The sequence below is a fragment of the Schistocerca gregaria genome, unplaced genomic scaffold (assembly GCF_023897955.1).
Source record: "Schistocerca gregaria isolate iqSchGreg1 unplaced genomic scaffold, iqSchGreg1.2 ptg000676l, whole genome shotgun sequence".
Taxonomy (NCBI): domain Eukaryota; kingdom Metazoa; phylum Arthropoda; class Insecta; order Orthoptera; family Acrididae; genus Schistocerca; species Schistocerca gregaria.
The window spans coordinates 34,976-53,286 of NW_026062059.1; the positions used below are offsets into that span (position 1 = coordinate 34,976).

General features: G+C 48.4%; 5 protein-coding genes across 7 annotated transcripts in view; 2 read left to right on the forward strand and 3 right to left on the reverse strand.

Moving 5' to 3' along the window:
* Window positions 1-18,311, forward strand: part of LOC126318677 (crooked neck-like protein 1) — a 55,752-nt gene that overhangs the window by 27,169 nt on the left and 10,272 nt on the right. The gene's annotated exons all lie outside the window — the stretch shown is intronic.
* LOC126318686 (probable Ras GTPase-activating-like protein ngap) lies at window positions 124-3,215 on the reverse strand. Its single transcript, XM_049993492.1, has 3 exons — window positions 2,534-3,215; window positions 2,250-2,416; window positions 124-2,140 (listed from the first exon to the last, which is right to left on the reverse strand). Exons 1-3 carry the CDS (start codon window positions 3,093-3,095, stop codon window positions 1,913-1,915), a joined length of 957 nt encoding a protein of 318 aa, XP_049849449.1. The 5' UTR covers window positions 3,096-3,215; the 3' UTR covers window positions 124-1,912.
* Window positions 7,196-13,492, reverse strand: LOC126318679 (uncharacterized). Its single transcript, XM_049993486.1, has 6 exons — window positions 11,870-13,492; window positions 11,721-11,781; window positions 11,281-11,501; window positions 10,506-11,180; window positions 10,062-10,183; window positions 7,196-9,902 (listed from the first exon to the last, which is right to left on the reverse strand). Exons 5-6 carry the CDS (start codon window positions 10,137-10,139, stop codon window positions 8,265-8,267), a joined length of 1,716 nt encoding a protein of 571 aa, XP_049849443.1. The 5' UTR covers window positions 10,140-10,183; window positions 10,506-11,180; window positions 11,281-11,501; window positions 11,721-11,781; window positions 11,870-13,492; the 3' UTR covers window positions 7,196-8,264.
* LOC126318673 (pre-mRNA-processing factor 6-like) lies at window positions 13,574-16,687 on the forward strand. Its single transcript, XM_049993478.1, has 2 exons — window positions 13,574-13,688; window positions 13,818-16,687. Exons 1-2 carry the CDS (start codon window positions 13,609-13,611, stop codon window positions 16,549-16,551), a joined length of 2,814 nt encoding a protein of 937 aa, XP_049849435.1. The 5' UTR covers window positions 13,574-13,608; the 3' UTR covers window positions 16,552-16,687.
* LOC126318697 (50S ribosomal protein L7/L12-like) lies at window positions 16,642-18,243 on the reverse strand. The gene is made up of 5 exons (XM_049993503.1): window positions 17,997-18,243; window positions 17,643-17,848; window positions 17,261-17,367; window positions 17,055-17,183; window positions 16,642-16,967 (listed from the first exon to the last, which is right to left on the reverse strand). Exons 1-5 carry the CDS (start codon window positions 18,110-18,112, stop codon window positions 16,851-16,853), a joined length of 675 nt encoding a protein of 224 aa, XP_049849460.1. The 5' UTR covers window positions 18,113-18,243; the 3' UTR covers window positions 16,642-16,850.

The window sequence follows — 18,311 nt, forward strand, 5'->3', positions numbered from 1 at the left end:
TAAATAAGATTTAAGAGACATTTGGCCAAAAAAAAAAAAATAAAAGCCCTTTTGAACTGTTTTACGACCACCGAATTGCTCAGTTCGAGTTCTAAATCTGCATTCTGTACAACAGTGGTCCATTTGAACCTAACGCGTCAACGGCCGCGTGCATTTCGTTCCTTTTTTGAGGGCAAGCCCGCTCTGCGAGACGCCCGTTTTTTTTTGTTTTTTTTTTGTTTTTTTTACCCGAATCACAAACACAACACCCAACGCAAAATACGCCCTTACACGGCTCAGCTCGCCAAGCACCGGCCAGAGCCTGTGTCACTCCAGACACGTGTCCTGGCCATCAAAATTGCCATCCAGTCCTTCCATATACACGTAGCTCGACTGTCGAAGTCGGCCGTGCAGAGAACGGAGATGCGCGCTTCTCAGAAAAGCTTGACGTCAAAAACCGCACATACGAATTCCAACGTTGCGTTCGGCCGAAGCGCAAACTGCGCCAATTTCCACCTGACCTCCAGTGCCCAATCCAGAAGAGCTTGCAGCAAGGCTCCGGCAAAGCCTCCACCGTATTGATACTACGCAAAAGTAAAGGCCATATAATGGGTAACTTGTGCTCAGTCACAGCACAACTCCACCACGACACCGCTACCTTGTTTGTCCGTGGGCCAATAGAGAGGAGCCTATACAGAGTTATTCTTGAAATGCGCGTATGCCGCGCTTTTTAGAATACAGCGGACTTTGACGCTACGGGCGCTAAATTGTTGTAAGACCCATAGTTTACAAAATGAACGTCAATGTCACATTCAAAATTCGAGGCTTACTAAAGGCCGCCATGAACGGGAACCATGTCAAGACCCTTAAGCGCGCTACAAAAAGTTGTCCGCCTAAAGCCGAAAACTGAAAAATATAAGAGTCCGACCACCTCAAGGCCTCTAGTTGCATTGCAGCACGCACCCACCGTTGGAAATATGTCCAGCCTTGAACCCGTAGGTGTAGAGCGCGCCATCTGCAACTTTTTCATGAAGTGTCTTTTTTTTTCCTACGAATCTCACGAAATCGGCGAATTCCAGATTAACTTTCTTAATTGCGATTCGCGGCCACGTTCTCCGTCCTCCATGCCTCCACGCACAACCTGATCGTACTCACACGTCATCCCAACATTCAGGTGCAGAAATTTTTGTAATGCACACGCAATTGAGGGCATGGCAAGAAGTGTTCCTGATAACCGGGACACATTATATGGCCGTTAATGGTTCTCTATTTTTGCCTTTTGCTACGGACCATTTGCGCTTGATGTCGGTACTACTTCGCGCTTCTTGCGCTGATTAAGACTGCACATCTGGGAAGTTGACAAAATACCAGATGAAACCATGTATTGGAAAAGCGAAAATGCCAAAAAAACACATTAAGCGAGACCCATTCCCTGGCCCTCGTTGGTAGAACTGGTCGACACGTAGCTTGGAGAGAAGGTACTGGTTCCAATGGAGCTGATGTTGGAGAGGGCAGAAGCGGATTGCTCACCAGAGGACTCGAGATTTGTGAAAAACTGCAGATAAAGTATGAAATCTATAAATATATGTACGCATGTTCTGCGTGTGAAATCATGCCGCTCCGGCGTCGTGATAGACCTGCCCTATTCAGACGCGATACAACATTCCTGTCTGCATTCACCTTGAGGTACGGCGAGTATTTGCTTTTGCTCGGCCCGTTCGAGTCAGAGGAAGTAAGTATTTGACATAACGCGGATTCGAAGCGCAGAAGAGCCACTGTCTGCGTGGGTAGCATCTACGGCGTGAAAGAGGCAGACAAACGTCTGAGCGTGTAGCCTCTAAAACAAATTGTCGCGAGGAAGACAAAAAGAATTTTCCTGTAAAAATTTCAGATATCAAGTTCTAACGTCTGAATTACCGTTTAGAACTTCCTTTCAGGCCTTTCTGTCTTTCGGCACTTTTTGACGAGTTTTTTTCGAGTAGGCCGTTTGGATTGCTTCCAGAGCTATCAGCAATTCGGAGAGATCTTCACACTCAGAAAGAAGCTTATGTAGACTGGAATATTTGGCTGGGTCCTTGATGCGATTCAATATCCACACCAAATTGTTGATTCGAACAGGTTCGGGAATCTGGATTTCCCTGCCTTGAGACGCGCGGCCTGCCTGAAGTCGAGCGCGATTCGGAGACGTTGCGTTAAAATTTTAGTTCAGAACATAAAAAAGTGTGAGCCAAGAACTTGAGTATGATTTTCTTTTTAAAACGAATTCGTACATGTAACTTGGACAGCAATGCTTGCATTTTTGGAATGGTCTTCGCGACCCAAGGAGTTATCGTGTCGAGATAGCTTTCCCTCGTACCGGGAATGGTACCGCTGGCGATAGCTTGGATGACCTTGCATATCAGCATGAGCTGTCTTTGAAGGTTTTTGTCTGGGGGTTCTTTAAAGAAAATGAAATTAGAAGCAAGGAAAACTGAGCAGCTTGAACGCGAGGAGGGGGTGGAGGCGATGAGGCTGAAGTCAAATACTAGGATCAAGGTGCATAAATCGTACGTACCAGGAAGTATGCCGCATATGCTGGGACAGACGATGGTAGGACAAAGAAACCTCAGGAAAAATAGGTTGCTGACGGCCACTCTGGTGGCATCAGGAGCTGCGAATTTCTTTTCAACGAGCTGAGAGACGAAAGAGAGCAGGTCTTTGAGCTCGATAGGAATAGAATCAATGTTTTTTGCAATGGCACTGTAAACTTTTTGACAGGTGAGAACCAGCGAGGCGGCATTGATATCGATGTCGAAGTCTTCGCGCTCTTCATTTGAGAGCCGTCCCGGATCGACTTCTAGTTGTACGGCGAACAGGCTGGTGTTGGCTTGTTTCGTTTGCTTTTGGGCCTCTTTGGACACGAAGTCAAGTTCTTGAATGGTTCTGGCGAGCACCTTGAACAGATAGTGACAGGCGACCATGCGGGAGTAGTAGCTGAAGACGGCGGATGCGAGGGAGTCTCCTCTGAAGAGCAGGCTGCTGAGTTGGCAGGTTTCGACTTCTTTTTCCATAAGAAATTTTACAAATGAGGAACAACACCCGTTTGAGTAGGCGAGATGGACGAAGCACTTGACCATCTTTTCTCTGTGAGAACTGATTGTTTCGGATTCATACAGCAGGAGCTGGAGTGGGAAGTTGCTGTGACAGAGTGCTTTTTCGAGTATGTACAGAATATTGTGGTTGATGGTGGGATAGACGTCAAATTGTTCGAAGAAGAGGTTGGAGTAATTTGGCTCTTTGAGATTGATGTTGACGGGGAGTTGTCGAAGCGATTTTTTGGCGAGGATACGGCGAAGGATCAAGAAGAGGATGACAAAGAGAACGAGCAGAGGGGCGATGATATAGTAGATGTAGATGGTGTTCTGTTTGGAGGTGGACTTGACGTAGAGGGTGAGGGAATCGGATGCATAGTAGATGCCTGAGAGGGTTATGACGAATTCATAGGGACCTGGTATAACGGAAGTAGGGATGGAGGCAGAGGCGGTGTACGGGTCGAACAGTTTACACGGGATAGATGGTCCGTTGATGAGTTGGATTCCGAGTCCCGGAATGAAGTAGGTGCCTTTGATTTGTACGACAGAGTTTGGATAGATATGTTTTGGGGTTACGGACAGAAGTCTGGGACAGGCGGCAGTCAAGTAATTGGTGTAGTTGATGATGATTGGACAATATTCTGCTGAGGGCATGCAGAGGAGCTCGGAGAGGCACCAACCGCATTCAGCAAGGTGGATGCATTCGTAGCAAGTTTTGGCGATGTCGCAGGGGGCGGCGGTGAAGAGGAGTTGGCGATAGGAGGAGAGGTTTGAGTGTTGCTGAGGTCGTCCGGAGACGAAAGAAAGATGCGGGTAGTAGCGAACGGAGCTGTCGTTTAGGGGATGACTGGCGGAGGTGGTTGCGAGGACGTGGAGGCGGTTGAGGGTGGGAGAGACGCCGTGGATCAATTCGAGGGGAGAGAAATGGTTTGTGACGAGAGCGGTAGGTTGAAGGTGGGAGTTATCTAGGGAGAGAGCCAGGTTGAGAAAGAGAGATTCGCAGTGGAGGGAGCTTGATTTTTCGTGTGTGTGAGAGTGAAAGAGCAAAGAGCTGAGAAGTTGGACTATGTTGGTGACTGGATTGAATGGGCGGAGGTAGCCGACGTATCTTGAAAATAGCAGGACACCATGCAGCAGACATCGAGCATTGGGAGCGGGGAGGGATGCGTGGATCGCATCGACTAGGCTACTAGGGAGATTTGTATAGGCAGTTTGAGGTATGATGCATGAGAGTTGATTTTCGAGGTTTAGAACGAGATTGTGAGCTTCATCGTGGTATGTGTAAAATTTTTGGAGTGCACCAAAGGGACTGTTGTAGGGTATGCTTGGGTGCGTGTCGGTAGGCTCGTACAGAATGTCGCGATCGATGGAACTTGGTGTGAGTGGATTTTCAAAAAAAAAGATTATGATGTATACAAGAAGTTCTAGCAGACCGGTTTTTTTGATGTGCATAGCTGGCGTATCGAGAGGTCTGCAAGACGAGAGTTTGGCGCCGACGAGCACGAATTCGCTGGATTCGACGCCTTTGGTCCGATAGTATATACCTAAAACGGGGAAGAGATTCAATTTAGCTATGGATGGTTTTTTGTGTATGGGTAAAAAAACGGCTAGGACGTTGGTGATTTTTGGGTGTGGAGTCGCGTGAGGAAGGGTACCATCGGTTGACGCGCGGCATTTAGTACGCTGGGCGAGGACTTGTATAGGAGGGCGGCGCCCGGAGTGGTGGATTTCGGCGCCGGCGGTGTCGCGTCCGTGATGGGTGATTTGACAGGCGCGGTGAGTGAATGAAGTACCTTTAGATATGCTTGATTCGAGCGCTTGAAGAGTTGTGTTATTGAGCGGTTTCACAGGCATCGCGCTCTTACGAGTTTTCTGGGAGGTGTTGAAGGCGGTGTTGTGAGCGAGGTGCACGGCCGTCAAAGTGCCCCTTTTGCTAAAAGGAACGACTTCGTAATGAGAGTCACGCAAAAAGATTACACCGAGTGGTTGGGCGCCCGAAATCGGAATAGGGAGCACAAAGGAGCCTAGGTGCAAAGAGGGTTCGGGGGCTGACTGGTTTGGCTGAGAGTCCAACCAGAAAAAAGGTGTTTGCGCGAGTGGAGAAAGTTGAATTGATGATTTTAATAGGAGTCAGTAATCTTAAATTTTGAGTCTAAAATGGAACGAGGGCTATTTGAAAAGGCTTTTTTGTCGGTTTTGAGATGTGTGATAGGGGTCCCTCAAGATGAGGGGAGACGCAAATTGTTAAGGTGGGGGTGCTCAAAAAGGTAGGTGAATTCCGGGAGTGTTTAGGGCGAAAAAAGTGGCTGGGTTTGAAGTTGAGGGACAGGTTAGTGTCCGGCGATATCCGGAGGCTGAGGTGAAACGGCGGTGCATGTTTGCAGAACAAAAAGGGGGGGGTATGGTAGTTCGGTCGACAAACTTAGGGCCGTCATTTGGCGATAGAGGCTCGTAGGGCCCGGGTGGTAGGCAGGTTTTCTCGTGCCCAATAAAAAGAGTGAGTAGCGTATTTGATGGAGAAGAAACGCGGCTGCCAGTGGATTTTTATTCTTGATAGGGGGAGGTATTGTCACGAGTGAGCCGAAAAATGGTATGAGTATGGCGGGGGGGTCCTGGGCGAGAGAGACAGAGGAGAGGGAGACAAAATATGGGAAAAAAAGAACGCACGTTGATAACAGGGAATAATTAGACTGTGGCAAAGCGTTGTAATTGGGAGAGGTCTGTGTACATCTGAGAAATTTTGAAACGTTTGGTGCACGATCTGAGGAGGCCTTGAATTTGACAGGTGTGATGCAAGGAATTCGGTGGCAGGTACAACTTTTTTTTGTAGGCTGAATCATGTGGACAAAGAGAGAAGTGCAGGGATGGAGAAAGGATGCTGTGATTATACATACTAGACTTAAGGTAATGAGGGGTTGAGCATTGGTTATGCTGAGTGCTGGAATGTGGGGCAGGATTGAGAAGTAGATTTTGCTTGCCGAGGAATTCACGTGTGACGCAGTATACGTATTGGAGATCGTTTCACCTGCAATGGGCAGAATTGGATTAGGATGAACGGCGTACGTGGATGGTCGGAAGGCGAAGTGTTGGACAGCGAAAAAAAATATTTGGTACAAATCGCGGACCTTTGGCCAATACGCAGAGGACAGGCAGTTTGCTTTTGAATATGACGATGCGGCACCGTAGGTGTGGATCTGACGCACTTGATTGTGCTCGATGTAAGATGTAGAATCGGCACAGGACGTAGGTAGGGCGAAGGGAGAGAAGAAGGGGAGGGGCTAGATTTTTTGTGAAGTGGGAGGGCGCGATATGGATAGAAGGTACGAGATGGATTTTTGGTGACACGAGAAAATCACGGTCGATGAAGGAAAAGAAAGTTTGGAAGGGAGGAGACGGACAGAATGGAAGAGTTACGAAAATGGTAGTGTGAATTGTTGATTTTCGGAGTTATTATACATAATGACAGACGGACAGTGCTGCCAATTATTGGACGGGCGCGTAGTAGGAGTATGGAATCATTACCTTCGAACAAATATGACCTAGGATATAGCTGAGATACAGTAGAGAAGTAGAAACAATCTAGCGTGGGATTTCTTTCTGCGTGCGTTTTGTAGCGGCTATGTACGTTGATGAGGAGAATTATTAAGAAGTACAAGACGATTCCTCTGCACATATTCGGCTGAAGCTATATGTGTAGAAAGCCGAAAAAATGATATACTGTGTTTTTGACACATGAATCAGATCCGAAGCCAAGTCGGCCAAGGAGGTGACCTGCGTTCGAGTGACAGTTTTTTGTCAGAGGGAAAATAGCAAGAGGAGTTGTATAGCACACAGACGAAAATAGATAAATTCCGATTTGAAAAAAAACGCAAAAAAAATGGAGTTGAAAAATTGGGCCTGATGATGGGATTTGGCGTGGTGAAAAAGGGGGAATACAGAGCGGGCAAGACGGGGCAAGTGCGAGCGCCACCCAGCTAGAAAAAGGCGAGATAAGGGCGTGAAGATCTCGCTAGAAGCGAGGGTTACGCTTTTCTGGGTGCCAGAGGCTTGGTTTGTAAGAGGGGAGAAGAGGTGACGGCAGGAGGAGAGTCGAGGGGGGAACAAAAACAGGGGGGAGAAAAAAAAAGGGAAGGCGGTGGTTTATCGGAGAGAGGCGAAGTAGGAGGTTTAAAGCACGCACATAAAAGATTGACATTTTATTTTCAAATTCCGCGATAAAAAATTGGGGTAGTGCGAAGAGATCATAGAGGGGTACTTTGTTTGGTGACAAACGATTCATAACATATTTTTCGTTTTCTTTCGAATCTCTGAGAGACAGAATTAGAAGAATCGGCTTTAAGGATGAGGTCAGTGACGTAGTGTCTACTGAGCCCGAGTCCTAGACTGTATAGAAGATGTTCCAGATCTTCTGCACGGATGTATCCGGTTCTGTTACGGTCGAAGAAATGGAAAGCTCTGAGAAGTTCTAGGTTGACAGTTTTCGAGGTGGGAGGGTGGTCGTCCGGTGGGGAGCTCGGGGTGGGTTCTTCGGTGGAAGGGGGAGAAGGGGGAGGGGTAGACGGACGCTCCAAGGGCTCAGAGGCGGGTGTGTCTTGTTCGGGGGGAGCGACAGAGACGGGGACGACAGAATCATCAGTTTCATCTGGTTTGGTTTTTTTAGAGGAGTGATCGTCCGCGTCGTCATCTTTGACATCTTCTTTGGAAGGGGAGGAAGGGGGGTCGCGCGGGCGCTTGCCTCGGTGCTTGGATTCGTCTTTCTCGTTGATAGATCGCAGGGAGTTAGCAAGGGCTTCGTAGACCATAAGTCCGAAGTGGCGCTGAAGATAATTCCAAAAGGATTCGGCGAAAAGAGAAAGCTCCATGACGTCTTCTTCGCGGTCGTATTCGAAGCTGTAGTCGAGGAGTGTTTCCAGGGAGACAAGGGATATCTTGTAGTCTTTGGTTTTAGCGCCGCGGATGGTGGCTAGGAATTGGGGAGACGTTGGTGGCTGTTTTTTGAGGCAGTCGAAGGAGAGGTTGGAGAGTTCCTCTTGAGCCTGTTCGATGGACGTCTCCAACTGCGAGAGTTGTTGTTTGAGGGATTCGACGGTGTCTTCAGAAGGCTGAGGGGCGTCGGGAGGTGGATCTTGCTCGGCGAGAGTGATTTTGGAGCTAAGTTCTTGTTTTTTTTGCAGCAGTTCATCGATCAAATGAAGTTGTCCCAATTTGATTTTTTCAAGTTTTTTTTTCTTTCCAGATGGACACGGACGTTTCCAGATCGGGGAGAATGTCCCAGATGCTGGGTATGAAGTAAACAGAGATGTCGTTGACGGAGGCGTCGACGCGGGAGTAGTGGACCTCCATGAATTTGATCCAGCGAGTGCAGCCAGAGAGATCGAGTTCCAGCTGATCCTTGACTACTCGGATAGCGCAGTTGATGAGCGACTGGTCATCCAAGGGATCGCCGTCGACAGAGGGGTCGTGAAGGCCTCCAAAAGCGCAGAGTCGGTTGCGCTGGCGCCGGACAACGAGACATTTGAAGAGCTGGGTAAAATGGATGATTGAGTCGTCTTTGTCGAGGGACGAGGCTGGAATCATGTGGCTCTGAGGAGAGACGATAGAGTCGAACTCGGTATTGAAGGGAACGCCGGAAACGAGCATGACCTTAACCCAATATTGAATGGAGTTGTCGTCTCTAGATGGAACGTCGGATCTCGGCGTAAGCGTGGTTACAGGTGATGGTTTAGCAGGCTTCTTAGTAGGAGAAGGAAGACTGGTGATTTTGATAGGTGCTTTGATGGTCATTGGTATTTCAGGAAGTTGAACAGTCCAAGGAAGAACGATTCTAGAAACGAAGCTCGAAAGAAACATCTGGGAAAAACGTTTCTTCATTTCTGAGTACTCCCAAGTGGTGGCAGTAAGAAGGTGAGAAGATATCTTGGTCACATATTTTCTAGCTGTGCCGGGTTTGATAGAGTTAGAATCCGCAGAGTGATGAGCGGGCTGGGACTCCTTTTGTGACGGCCGATCTTGGTTGGAGGTGGGTGGAACATTGCTAACGGAGGGAGGCGCGGAGGCGTTGGGTGACGGTCTGGGGTAGATCACAGGAGTCCTTTGAGAAGAAATTTGAGTTTGAGCTGATGAAGGAGATGACGGATTTCTTCTGTGAGCTCCACCGCCGCTAACATTTCTGTCAAATTTATTAGAAGCATTGCTAGAAGTTCGATGGTCATCTCTTCGATTTCTATTCCTAGATTCTCTATTATCGGACTTCGAAAAGTAATCATCTCTATTCAGATGTTCGGTGCCTCGAGGAGGATAAGAATCATGAGTCGACTGTCTAGGTAAAGGATACCCTCCTCGAGCGGAAAGAGCGCCGGTTCTAGGATCTGCGCTATGATGCAAAGACCTATGATCCACCAACCCCGGTGGGCCAGGCACTCTATCAATCCAATGAGTCGATCCACCCCCTCGATCCATTGTTCGATCGAAACTTTCTCTATTTCTCGAATAGCCCTCTTGCTGTGGAACTGAACCTCTGTCGTGGTACGCAGCCCCAAATGCGCCGGCCTGTTGCTGCTGTTGCTGCAAAAGTGCCATCAACAACGCCTGCGCATTTGGTTGCTGGTGAGGAGGTATCGCCGAAGACACCGGCTGCTGCTGTTGCTGGCGCAACAAGGCCAACGCCTGCTGTATCACGTCTCGACTGCTGTTCGCTGGAGGCATCTGCTGAGAGTACCCAGCTCCAAACGGCTGCTGCGGCTGCGGCGGCTGCTGCTGACCGCCATACGGCGGCGCAGACCCATACTGCTGCACCGAATCACCCGTGCCACCTCCCGCGCTCGCATACTCACCAGATCCTTGGTTGTATGGCTGTGGACACATACACCCACACAGCGAGCCCGATCACAAAAAAAATACATATACGAAAAATGTAATACCATAAAACGGGTCAAGGTACTGGGGGGCTCTTATACTAAAAAAAACACGCACAGAATTAATAAAAAAAATTTCTTTGGCACCTGTACAAACCTGTCTGCCTTGGTAATGTTTGAAGGAATTGCCTTCGCGACCGTGGCCATAGTCCGACTGTCTCTGGCCCCACATCATACGAAAATAACGTCTTGCTGTATTTCACACGCAAAACGTGCCGCCTGTCTTTACCGTGTCAGACAAACGACTTCTACTTCGGCCAATGCAGCACCGCGCACTTCGTCGATGAACAAATCTAAACTGTCACACCGCCTAAAGTCTCTCGTCAAACAATGAAAAAAAACGATCTGACAATCGCACAAAACTTTTTTTTTCTTAGAAAATAGAGAAAACCTAATCGTGTACAACTCCCCTAAAGCCATGTACACCCAACTCAATCAACCGGAAAACCTCGACTGGCAACGATATTGGGACTCCAAAGAAACTAATCCAGACGGGTTCACCATCTACAAAAGAGGCGAACCCGCCTCTATCTTCACGCACCCAACTAAAAGCAAAACATATGTATTCTTGCTCCATGGCACCGGCTACTCATCACTCACGTGGTCCCTATTCGTCGTATGTCATAATACACATACACACACTTGTTATCACAAACACTTCTAAAACGTTCCCACCCCGCCTGCATCTAACGCCCTCCCCCTTCAGTCTCAGTTTGAGCACGTTCACTTCGTCGCATACGACTTTCGAGGACACGGATCAACTACCGCACCCATCGGCGACTTCTCTTCTGAAACGCTCAGCAAGGACACACTTCGTGTGATTGAGTCAACAATTTATGCCGACATAGCCAAAGAAAAGGAAATAACTTGGACACCCAATGTCGTCATCATCGGCCATTCATCGGGAGGCGCCATAGCTGTTCGGTCTGCCTCCAAAATCGACCCCACCTGGCTTCGTGGGCTCATTCTAATCGATATCGTCGAGGAAACCGCCATAAAAGCCATCCCATCCATGAAAAGAATCATCGCCTCAAGACCTCCCGCCTTCTCCAGTATTCAAAAAGCAATAGAATGGGCACTCAACTCAAACACCATCAAAAACCCTGAATCCGCACACGTATCTATACCATCTCAACTCTTCTACCACCAAGAAACAAACACTTACCGTTGGATCGTAAATCTGCGAGACACAGAACCCTATTGGAAAGGTCCGTCCCTACACTTGAAAAGTTAGTAAAAATCGCATTCAACTCATCTTTTCCGTACACCACGCACAGATTGGTACAATGGCCTGTCAAACTCGTTCCTCGCCATACCCTGTGCGAAAGTCCTCATCCTCTCCGGTACAGACTGTCTAGATAGCAAGTTGCTAGTTGGACAAATGCAAGGAAAATTCCAACTATCCATTCTGCCAAAAGCCGGACACGCTATCCAAGAAGATGTGCGTACAAAAAACAACAAATTCCCGTTATCCGAAAAATAACGCTCACCTCTGTTTCAGTGCCCTCTAGAAACCGCAGCCATCGTATTCAAATTCCTGAAAAGACATAAATTAGTAAAACAAAACCTAGTCATTCCAAGCCTTGAATTGGACCCCGTACATCCAACACCCCGATGCTGAAATATAAAGGTGAAGAACTTTCATTCGCATCTTAAAATTATGTATCCGTCTCCAAAACGACACTCACGCAGCTCTTTCAATCACGAATCCCAACCCTAACAACCGCCTTCATTTTCAAATAAACCAAACTCATACCTTTTTTTTTCGTGCCATCAAATCCGATCAAACCGCGCACGTCTCTCACTTCACCTGTCTCCTGCATCAGCATATTCCGGTCAAACCGTGCCACGGCTACTTAATTGTACCGTACAAAGGTGCCTTCGCAGAGGCGGTCATTTTCGTACCTTTCAATCGCCTGAAAACAGGCGCGTCGCGCTCGAATTAAACCCGCAACCCCATTTCAAAAACACACCCCGCGAAAAATCCACAGATCTTTAAATAATAATGATGCCGTACCAGACAAAAACCATAGATGTGCAAAAAAAAACCTAAAAACCATGCAATGAAAATTTATGTAGTCATCTAAATTTCAAACTCTTGCTTCTAACATCACCAAGCTGCTCGAAAGCAGCACTCAACTCGCGGTCAAAAACCAGCATCGACCCGCTTCCGCCGGTACAATCTCAGAGAAAGATACCTCGTACTTGCGCCTGACCCAATTTAACGCATTACCACGCTCAAGCAGAGAAACTCACAATTGTGTGCTCGTCCACAAAAAAAAGCATAAAATGATTGGCCGAACCGTTACATGCCCATGCGGATGATACACACAAAAAAATAGCCGTTAAAAGCGTGGTGTGTTCGTCCTGAACTCTTAATGCCGTTCCGTATGCCATCAGTCGGAGATGTAGCTCTTTCTTTTTCCCGCCTCGACAAGAGGGGTCTGTTGGAGCCGAATTAATTAAGTTAAGAGAAGTATAAACACGAGTCGTCCTAACACGCTCATTATGCCATGAAATGGCTTATGACCGTAATTTCGTGCCCTCACGAAGCCGTAATGTTCAGAGGATACGACTACTGAAAACACAGTGGTCGCTACTCGGACATAAATTTGTCGCAAATGTTCCGGCTTTTTGAATAACGGCTCTTCTAGACATAAACGGACCAGCACGTGCGTTCTTTTCAAAAGTCCGGTGGCGATAAAACTCTTCCGAAAACGAAATTCTTGAGGGCAACTTGAGTGACAAAACAGAAAATGCCCCCATATACACATCTGCGTTGCCAAAAATTTGCTGTTTGGGACCGTGGGTCGAATTGGTTCGCTCGATACAACCAATGCCATTGAGCGCACCTCGTCTCGTGTCAGCCGGCAAAAACAGAGGAGCTCGGAGCAATTGGATGGGTGTTGCGAGCAGGGCTACTTGATCAAGGAAGAATGCGTATGCACGCCGAAAAACAATGGAGGCACGAAGGGCTAGAATGACGCAGGCTGAAACCCGACTCCACGTCTTCAGACGTGCTATCCTCGGGATCGCCCTCCTCGAGCGGTCGTTGAATTTGTACACAACGCCGAAACCTTAAGTCACCAAAATTTTACGCTGGTGTACGAACTTGTGTATAGCGTACACACAACTTCTCGTTGTACGACGAAAAAGCAGATTCAATGCAGAAGAGCAATGGCGCCCTGACGTGGTCCCGAGGCAGGCCTGCTGTCTTCGGCCGATCCGTGCAACTCGAACGCGGAGATCTTTTTGCCGCTGATGCGTGGCTGTGTTTCTGGGGGGTCGCGACAAGCAAAGCGGAGGAAAGTGCGGGTCTCACGACATTTCTGAGGTTTGTCCAAAACTGGCCCGACCTGAGGGTTAAGGGGTGTCATCAAAAGGTCGGGCCTGCACGCGGGGGTCGCAGAGAGGATTGGAGCAAGGAGGTGATTGATGAGTGAGGGGTGCGGCCATCTAGCTGGTTCGCGCGGACGTGCCCCCACGTTTGGCGCTCTTGTGGGCAGAGTGCAATAGGGGGATGATCTGCGACAGCAATGGGGTGACGTCGAGAAATTATTTTTTTTTGGGTGCGAGAATAGATGCGAAAAAAAGTTATTATGCTGTACTATTTTCTTGTGGTGTTGTAGACAGTCAGAGAGAGTATGAGTATTTTGCAGCCCAAGAAGCCGCATTTTCTGACAGAAAAGCCGCCAGCGGGCTATATTCCTGGAGTGGGGAGGGGGTACGAGAGTGGAGAGCGGTTGGCGATGTGTCCGCGCTAGAGTGTATACAGAGGGGTGTAAGTTGGCTCTTTTGGAGTCAAATAAGAAAGGAGAGCGTTGACGCAGGGGTGTCGTTTTGTCTTACGCAGGGCTACTGGGTTCATGACGAGGTCCGATATTGGGGACGCGCGAGAGCCTACTGGTATTACAGGGCGCGGCGGAAGTCGATTTTATGAGGGGAACGATTTTGAGGACGAGGAGTCCGGACCTGGAGACGCGATGCTCGATGAGAATGATCAGATTTTTGCTAGTGGAAGTTACGATGCGGAGGATGAAGAGGCGGACGCGTTTTGGAACGCGATAGACCGCCACATGGACACGCGGCGTCTTCGACAGAGGGAAAGGCGAGAGAAGGAGGAGCAGGCCAAGTTTTTGGCGAAGAAGCCCAAAATTCAGACGATTTTTGCGGATGCGAAGAAGGCGCTCGCGAGCGTATCGCAGGAGGAATGGGAGGGAATTACGGAGATTGGGGACCGCAGTTTGAAATACAAGCAGCAGAGACCCGAGAAGTTCACGCCCGCGCCCGATTCACTGTTAGAGCAGGCCAGACGAGAGAACCAGAGGTCGACAGATATTGTTGCGTGGGATTCCATGGCGGGTTCACAGACTCCCGGGTATGCGACGAATTCGTCTACGACGCCGCTGTCCAATTTGGAGGCATTGGGAAATGCGAGGAAGACTGTTTTGGGGTCGAAGCTGGAAAATGCGCACAAGTCTGTGATTAGCGGCCTATCTAGTACAATTGAGAGAGAGGGTTATTTGTCGGCGCTGAGTATTCAGACGCAAAACGCTGCGGTTGGAGACATTGAAAAGGGGCGTTTGCTGTTAAAGAGCGCGACCGCAAACAACCCCACACACGCCCCGAGTTGGATAGCGTTGGCTCGTTTGGAGGAGTCGGCTGGGCGCTTGAGCAAGGCGAGAAAGGTGATTGAGCAGGGCTGTACGAACTGTCCGCTGAACAAGGAGGTGTGGCTAGAAGCGGGTCGAATCAACACGCCGGAGGCGGCAAAATCTATTATGGCGTGTGCGGTGCAGCACCTGCCGAATGAGCCGGATCTTTGGCTCGCGGCGGCGAACTTGGAGACGGAGCTCGAACGTCGAAAGCGCGTGTTCAAGAAGGCGCTGGAGCGAATACCTACGTCGACGTTGCTGTGGAAGGAGGCAGTCGACTTAGAGGACACCGAGAACGCCAAGATCATGTTGAGCCACGCCGTGACATGTGTGCCACAGTCGGCTCAAATGTGGCTGGCGCTTGCGCGTCTAGAGGTGTATGAGAACGCGAAAGTGATTTTGAACAGCGCGCGAAAGGCTATTCCTAAAGAAAAGAGTGTATGGATTGCGGCTGCGCAGTTGGAGGAGGCCAACGGAAACGAGAAGTCTGTGCAAATGGTGATTCACAAAGGGATCATTTCGCTAGAGAAGAACGGCGTTGTCATTTCTCGCCAGGAATGGCTCAAAGAGGCCGAGCGGTGCGAAGACGCCAAGAGTTTGGTGACTTGTCAAGCGATCATTTATGAGACGATAGGTCTAGGAATTGAAGAGCAGGATTGGAAATCTGTGTGGAGAGAAGACGTCGAGAAACTTCTGCAGAGCGATCATATTCATTGCGCCAGATCCGTTCTTACCCACGCAGCGACGACGTTTAAGACCAAGAAATCATTTTGGGCGGACTTGGCGTTGCTCGAGAAGAAGCACGGCCCCAAAGGAGCGATGGTTGAGATTTTGATGAAGGCGGTCACTTACATCCCTCGAGCCGAGTCCTTGTGGTTGATGGCCGCGAAGGAAGAGTTCAGCAGCGGTCGGGTAGACGAAGCGAGGGAGATCATCAAGCGCGCCAACGAACAGATCCCCCGGTCCGAGGAGGTTTGGCTCGCGGCGGCAATGCTGGAGCAAGAAGACGAAGAGTACGAACGCGCGCGCCACATACTTCGAATCGCTCGAGAGCAAGCCAGCAGCGCCCGAATTTGGATGAAGTCTGCCATGCTAGAAAGGCAACTGCACCAATACGACATGGAGAGGAAGCTTCTCGACGAGGCGCTGAAGAGATATCCAGACAATCCGAAATTGCGAATGATGTCTGGGCAATGGTACGAGAGAAAACAAAGCAATTCGGACCCGTCCGACAACGGCTCCGCACCGTCGGACTCGAACGACAAAGGAGAAAGCCGCGACGGTTCTGGTGGTGTTGATCGTGCGCGCGAAGAATATCAAAAAGGAATGCACCACTGTCCTTCTTCGATTCCGCTTTTTCTGTGCGCTATTCGGTACGAAGAAAAATCCGACTTCAACCGAGCTCGCGCGCTCTGCGATCGAGCCCGGCTTAAATTTCCAAACTCTCCCGAAATCTGGGTGGAGGCCATTCGAATCGAACGGCGCTCCGGTCACCTCAACGCGGCCCAGCTTATGTGTTCTAAGGCGCTTCAACGAATCACCACGTCGGGCATCATCTGGGCCGAGCAGATCGACATGGAGACGAAATCCTCTAAACGTACCCGGTTCGCTGACGCCATCAAGCATTGCGACTCAGACGCGGTCCTGATCGCCACCGGAGCGAAAATATTCTGGGAGTTCCGGAAGCTCCAAAGTGCTAGAGAATGGTTCGAGCGAGCGGTCAAAGTCAACAGCGACTATGGAGACGTTTGGGCGATGTATTATAAATTCGAATCGCAGCATGGAACGGCCGAACAGAAGGAGGGCGTGCTGAAGAGATGCGTGGACGCGTCACCTCGATATGGTGAAAAATGGCTTTCGGTCGCCAAAAATCCAGACAATTTTCACCTAAAGGTAGTTGACATCCTAGAACGTGTCGCCTTACTTGTATAACTGAATCTGCTCTCTGTTTGGCTGCGAATTTAAAATCCACACGAGCGCTTTTAAATTGGCGCTGCACTTCAAAAAAATAATAAACAAAAATAGAAACGGTACAGCTTCTATATTGAAAAGCCAATTTGGCATCATGGTGATTTTTTGTACCATCTCTGGACTTTGCCTGAATCATGAACCGAACACGCAAATTTCGACCCATTGAAAAGAGCTGAGGTGCGGTCAAATGGGAGAGGCAAACATAGATACGAGAAAAAACGGAGCTGCTTCTTTTCTTGTGAGACGCAAAAAAATTTTTATCAGACGAGTTCCACTTCAGCGCCAGCTTGAGTTAAACATTTTTTACACTCTTCTGCTTCTTTATACGGCAAGTTTTCCATGACAATTTTCGGGAGGCCTTCGATCAATGCCTTTGACTAAAAAGAGAAAAACATTAATTAATTCCTTGTCGAAAAACAAGCACGTTCGTCAGCGCACACGTCGCATCAAAAAAAAATACGAACCTCCACCAGATTCATTTTAGGTTTCAAGTTGCGGATTTCCTTGAGGACCTTGAATTTTGCAGATTCCTGATACCTTATCAATTTGACATCTGCCATGGTCTTCATCTTGGGCTCTTCAGCTTTCGGCGGCTATAACCGGAGGTGTCCGTTAGCAAATTGTGGAGCTTTGACAATTTTTTTAAATTGAGCGGCACGCCAGCACGTACCTCTGGAGCCGGGGCGGCCGCTGCTGGCTGAGCCGATGCCGACTGTTGTTGGTTCAAAGAACCTAGACCCCCTAGCGGAACGCCAAGGCGTTTGCTCAATTCATTACCTTTTCCACGCGGTCAAATGAAGAGGAGCGATATGTATGTTAGCGCGCGCATATGTGCTTTTTTTCGGCATCTTTAGAGCCGTGTACACTGATTATAAGGTAGGAAGGAACGACGGCACCAAAAAAATACGCTTTCTTCAAAAAGACATGTTGATGAAAAAAAATGGAGGACGTAACGCAAAACAAAAGGTCGAACAGAAATCGAGGTCAAGACAGTAGACGTCATAGTCGCGGGAGCCTAGCCTATGATATTTGGCTGTCTGAAAGACACATACTTAGCTGAGCCACCTCAAGAAAGCTCATTGCTAGGATTTCTTTTACCAATAGCTGGACACGTTCGGTTGGTTCGTCAATCATGCCTCCACTTGTCGGAATATGGCTCTTTTTTAGTTCGGAAATTCTCTTTTCTTCTTCTCGTGGATGTTCTAAGTAACTGCTATCAGGATGCTGGCTAACGGTGTATCTGCGCGCTATCGTACAACTTGACAAATGCGTAAGCGAGAATGATGTCAGTGCCGCTGAACAAAACAAAGGAGAAGCTGCGACGACCACAAAAAAGGTACAGATATTTCATAAATCCTCGGCTTAAAACCAAGATTGTACATATGCTATTAATCGTGAAGACATACGATGCTGGGATAGAAGGTAAATATGCACGAGATACTGAATTTAGAGAGATGCCGCCTGCACGGGGTACAGAATTCCTAAATGTTTTGGTGACCAATCGGGATCTGACTAGCAACATATTTACTAAATGATCATCAAACACAGTCTAAATGTATGCTGAGGGCGTGTCTTTATATCAAGTTTGTGCTACCCAGAATAAAGCGTCACAAAAACAGTTCAACCTATTCAAAAGCCTGAGAGGCTGATTATGTACAAAAAATTGATATATAAAAATAATTCTTAGCAAAATTGTTTTTATTACAACTAGTAAAATGTCA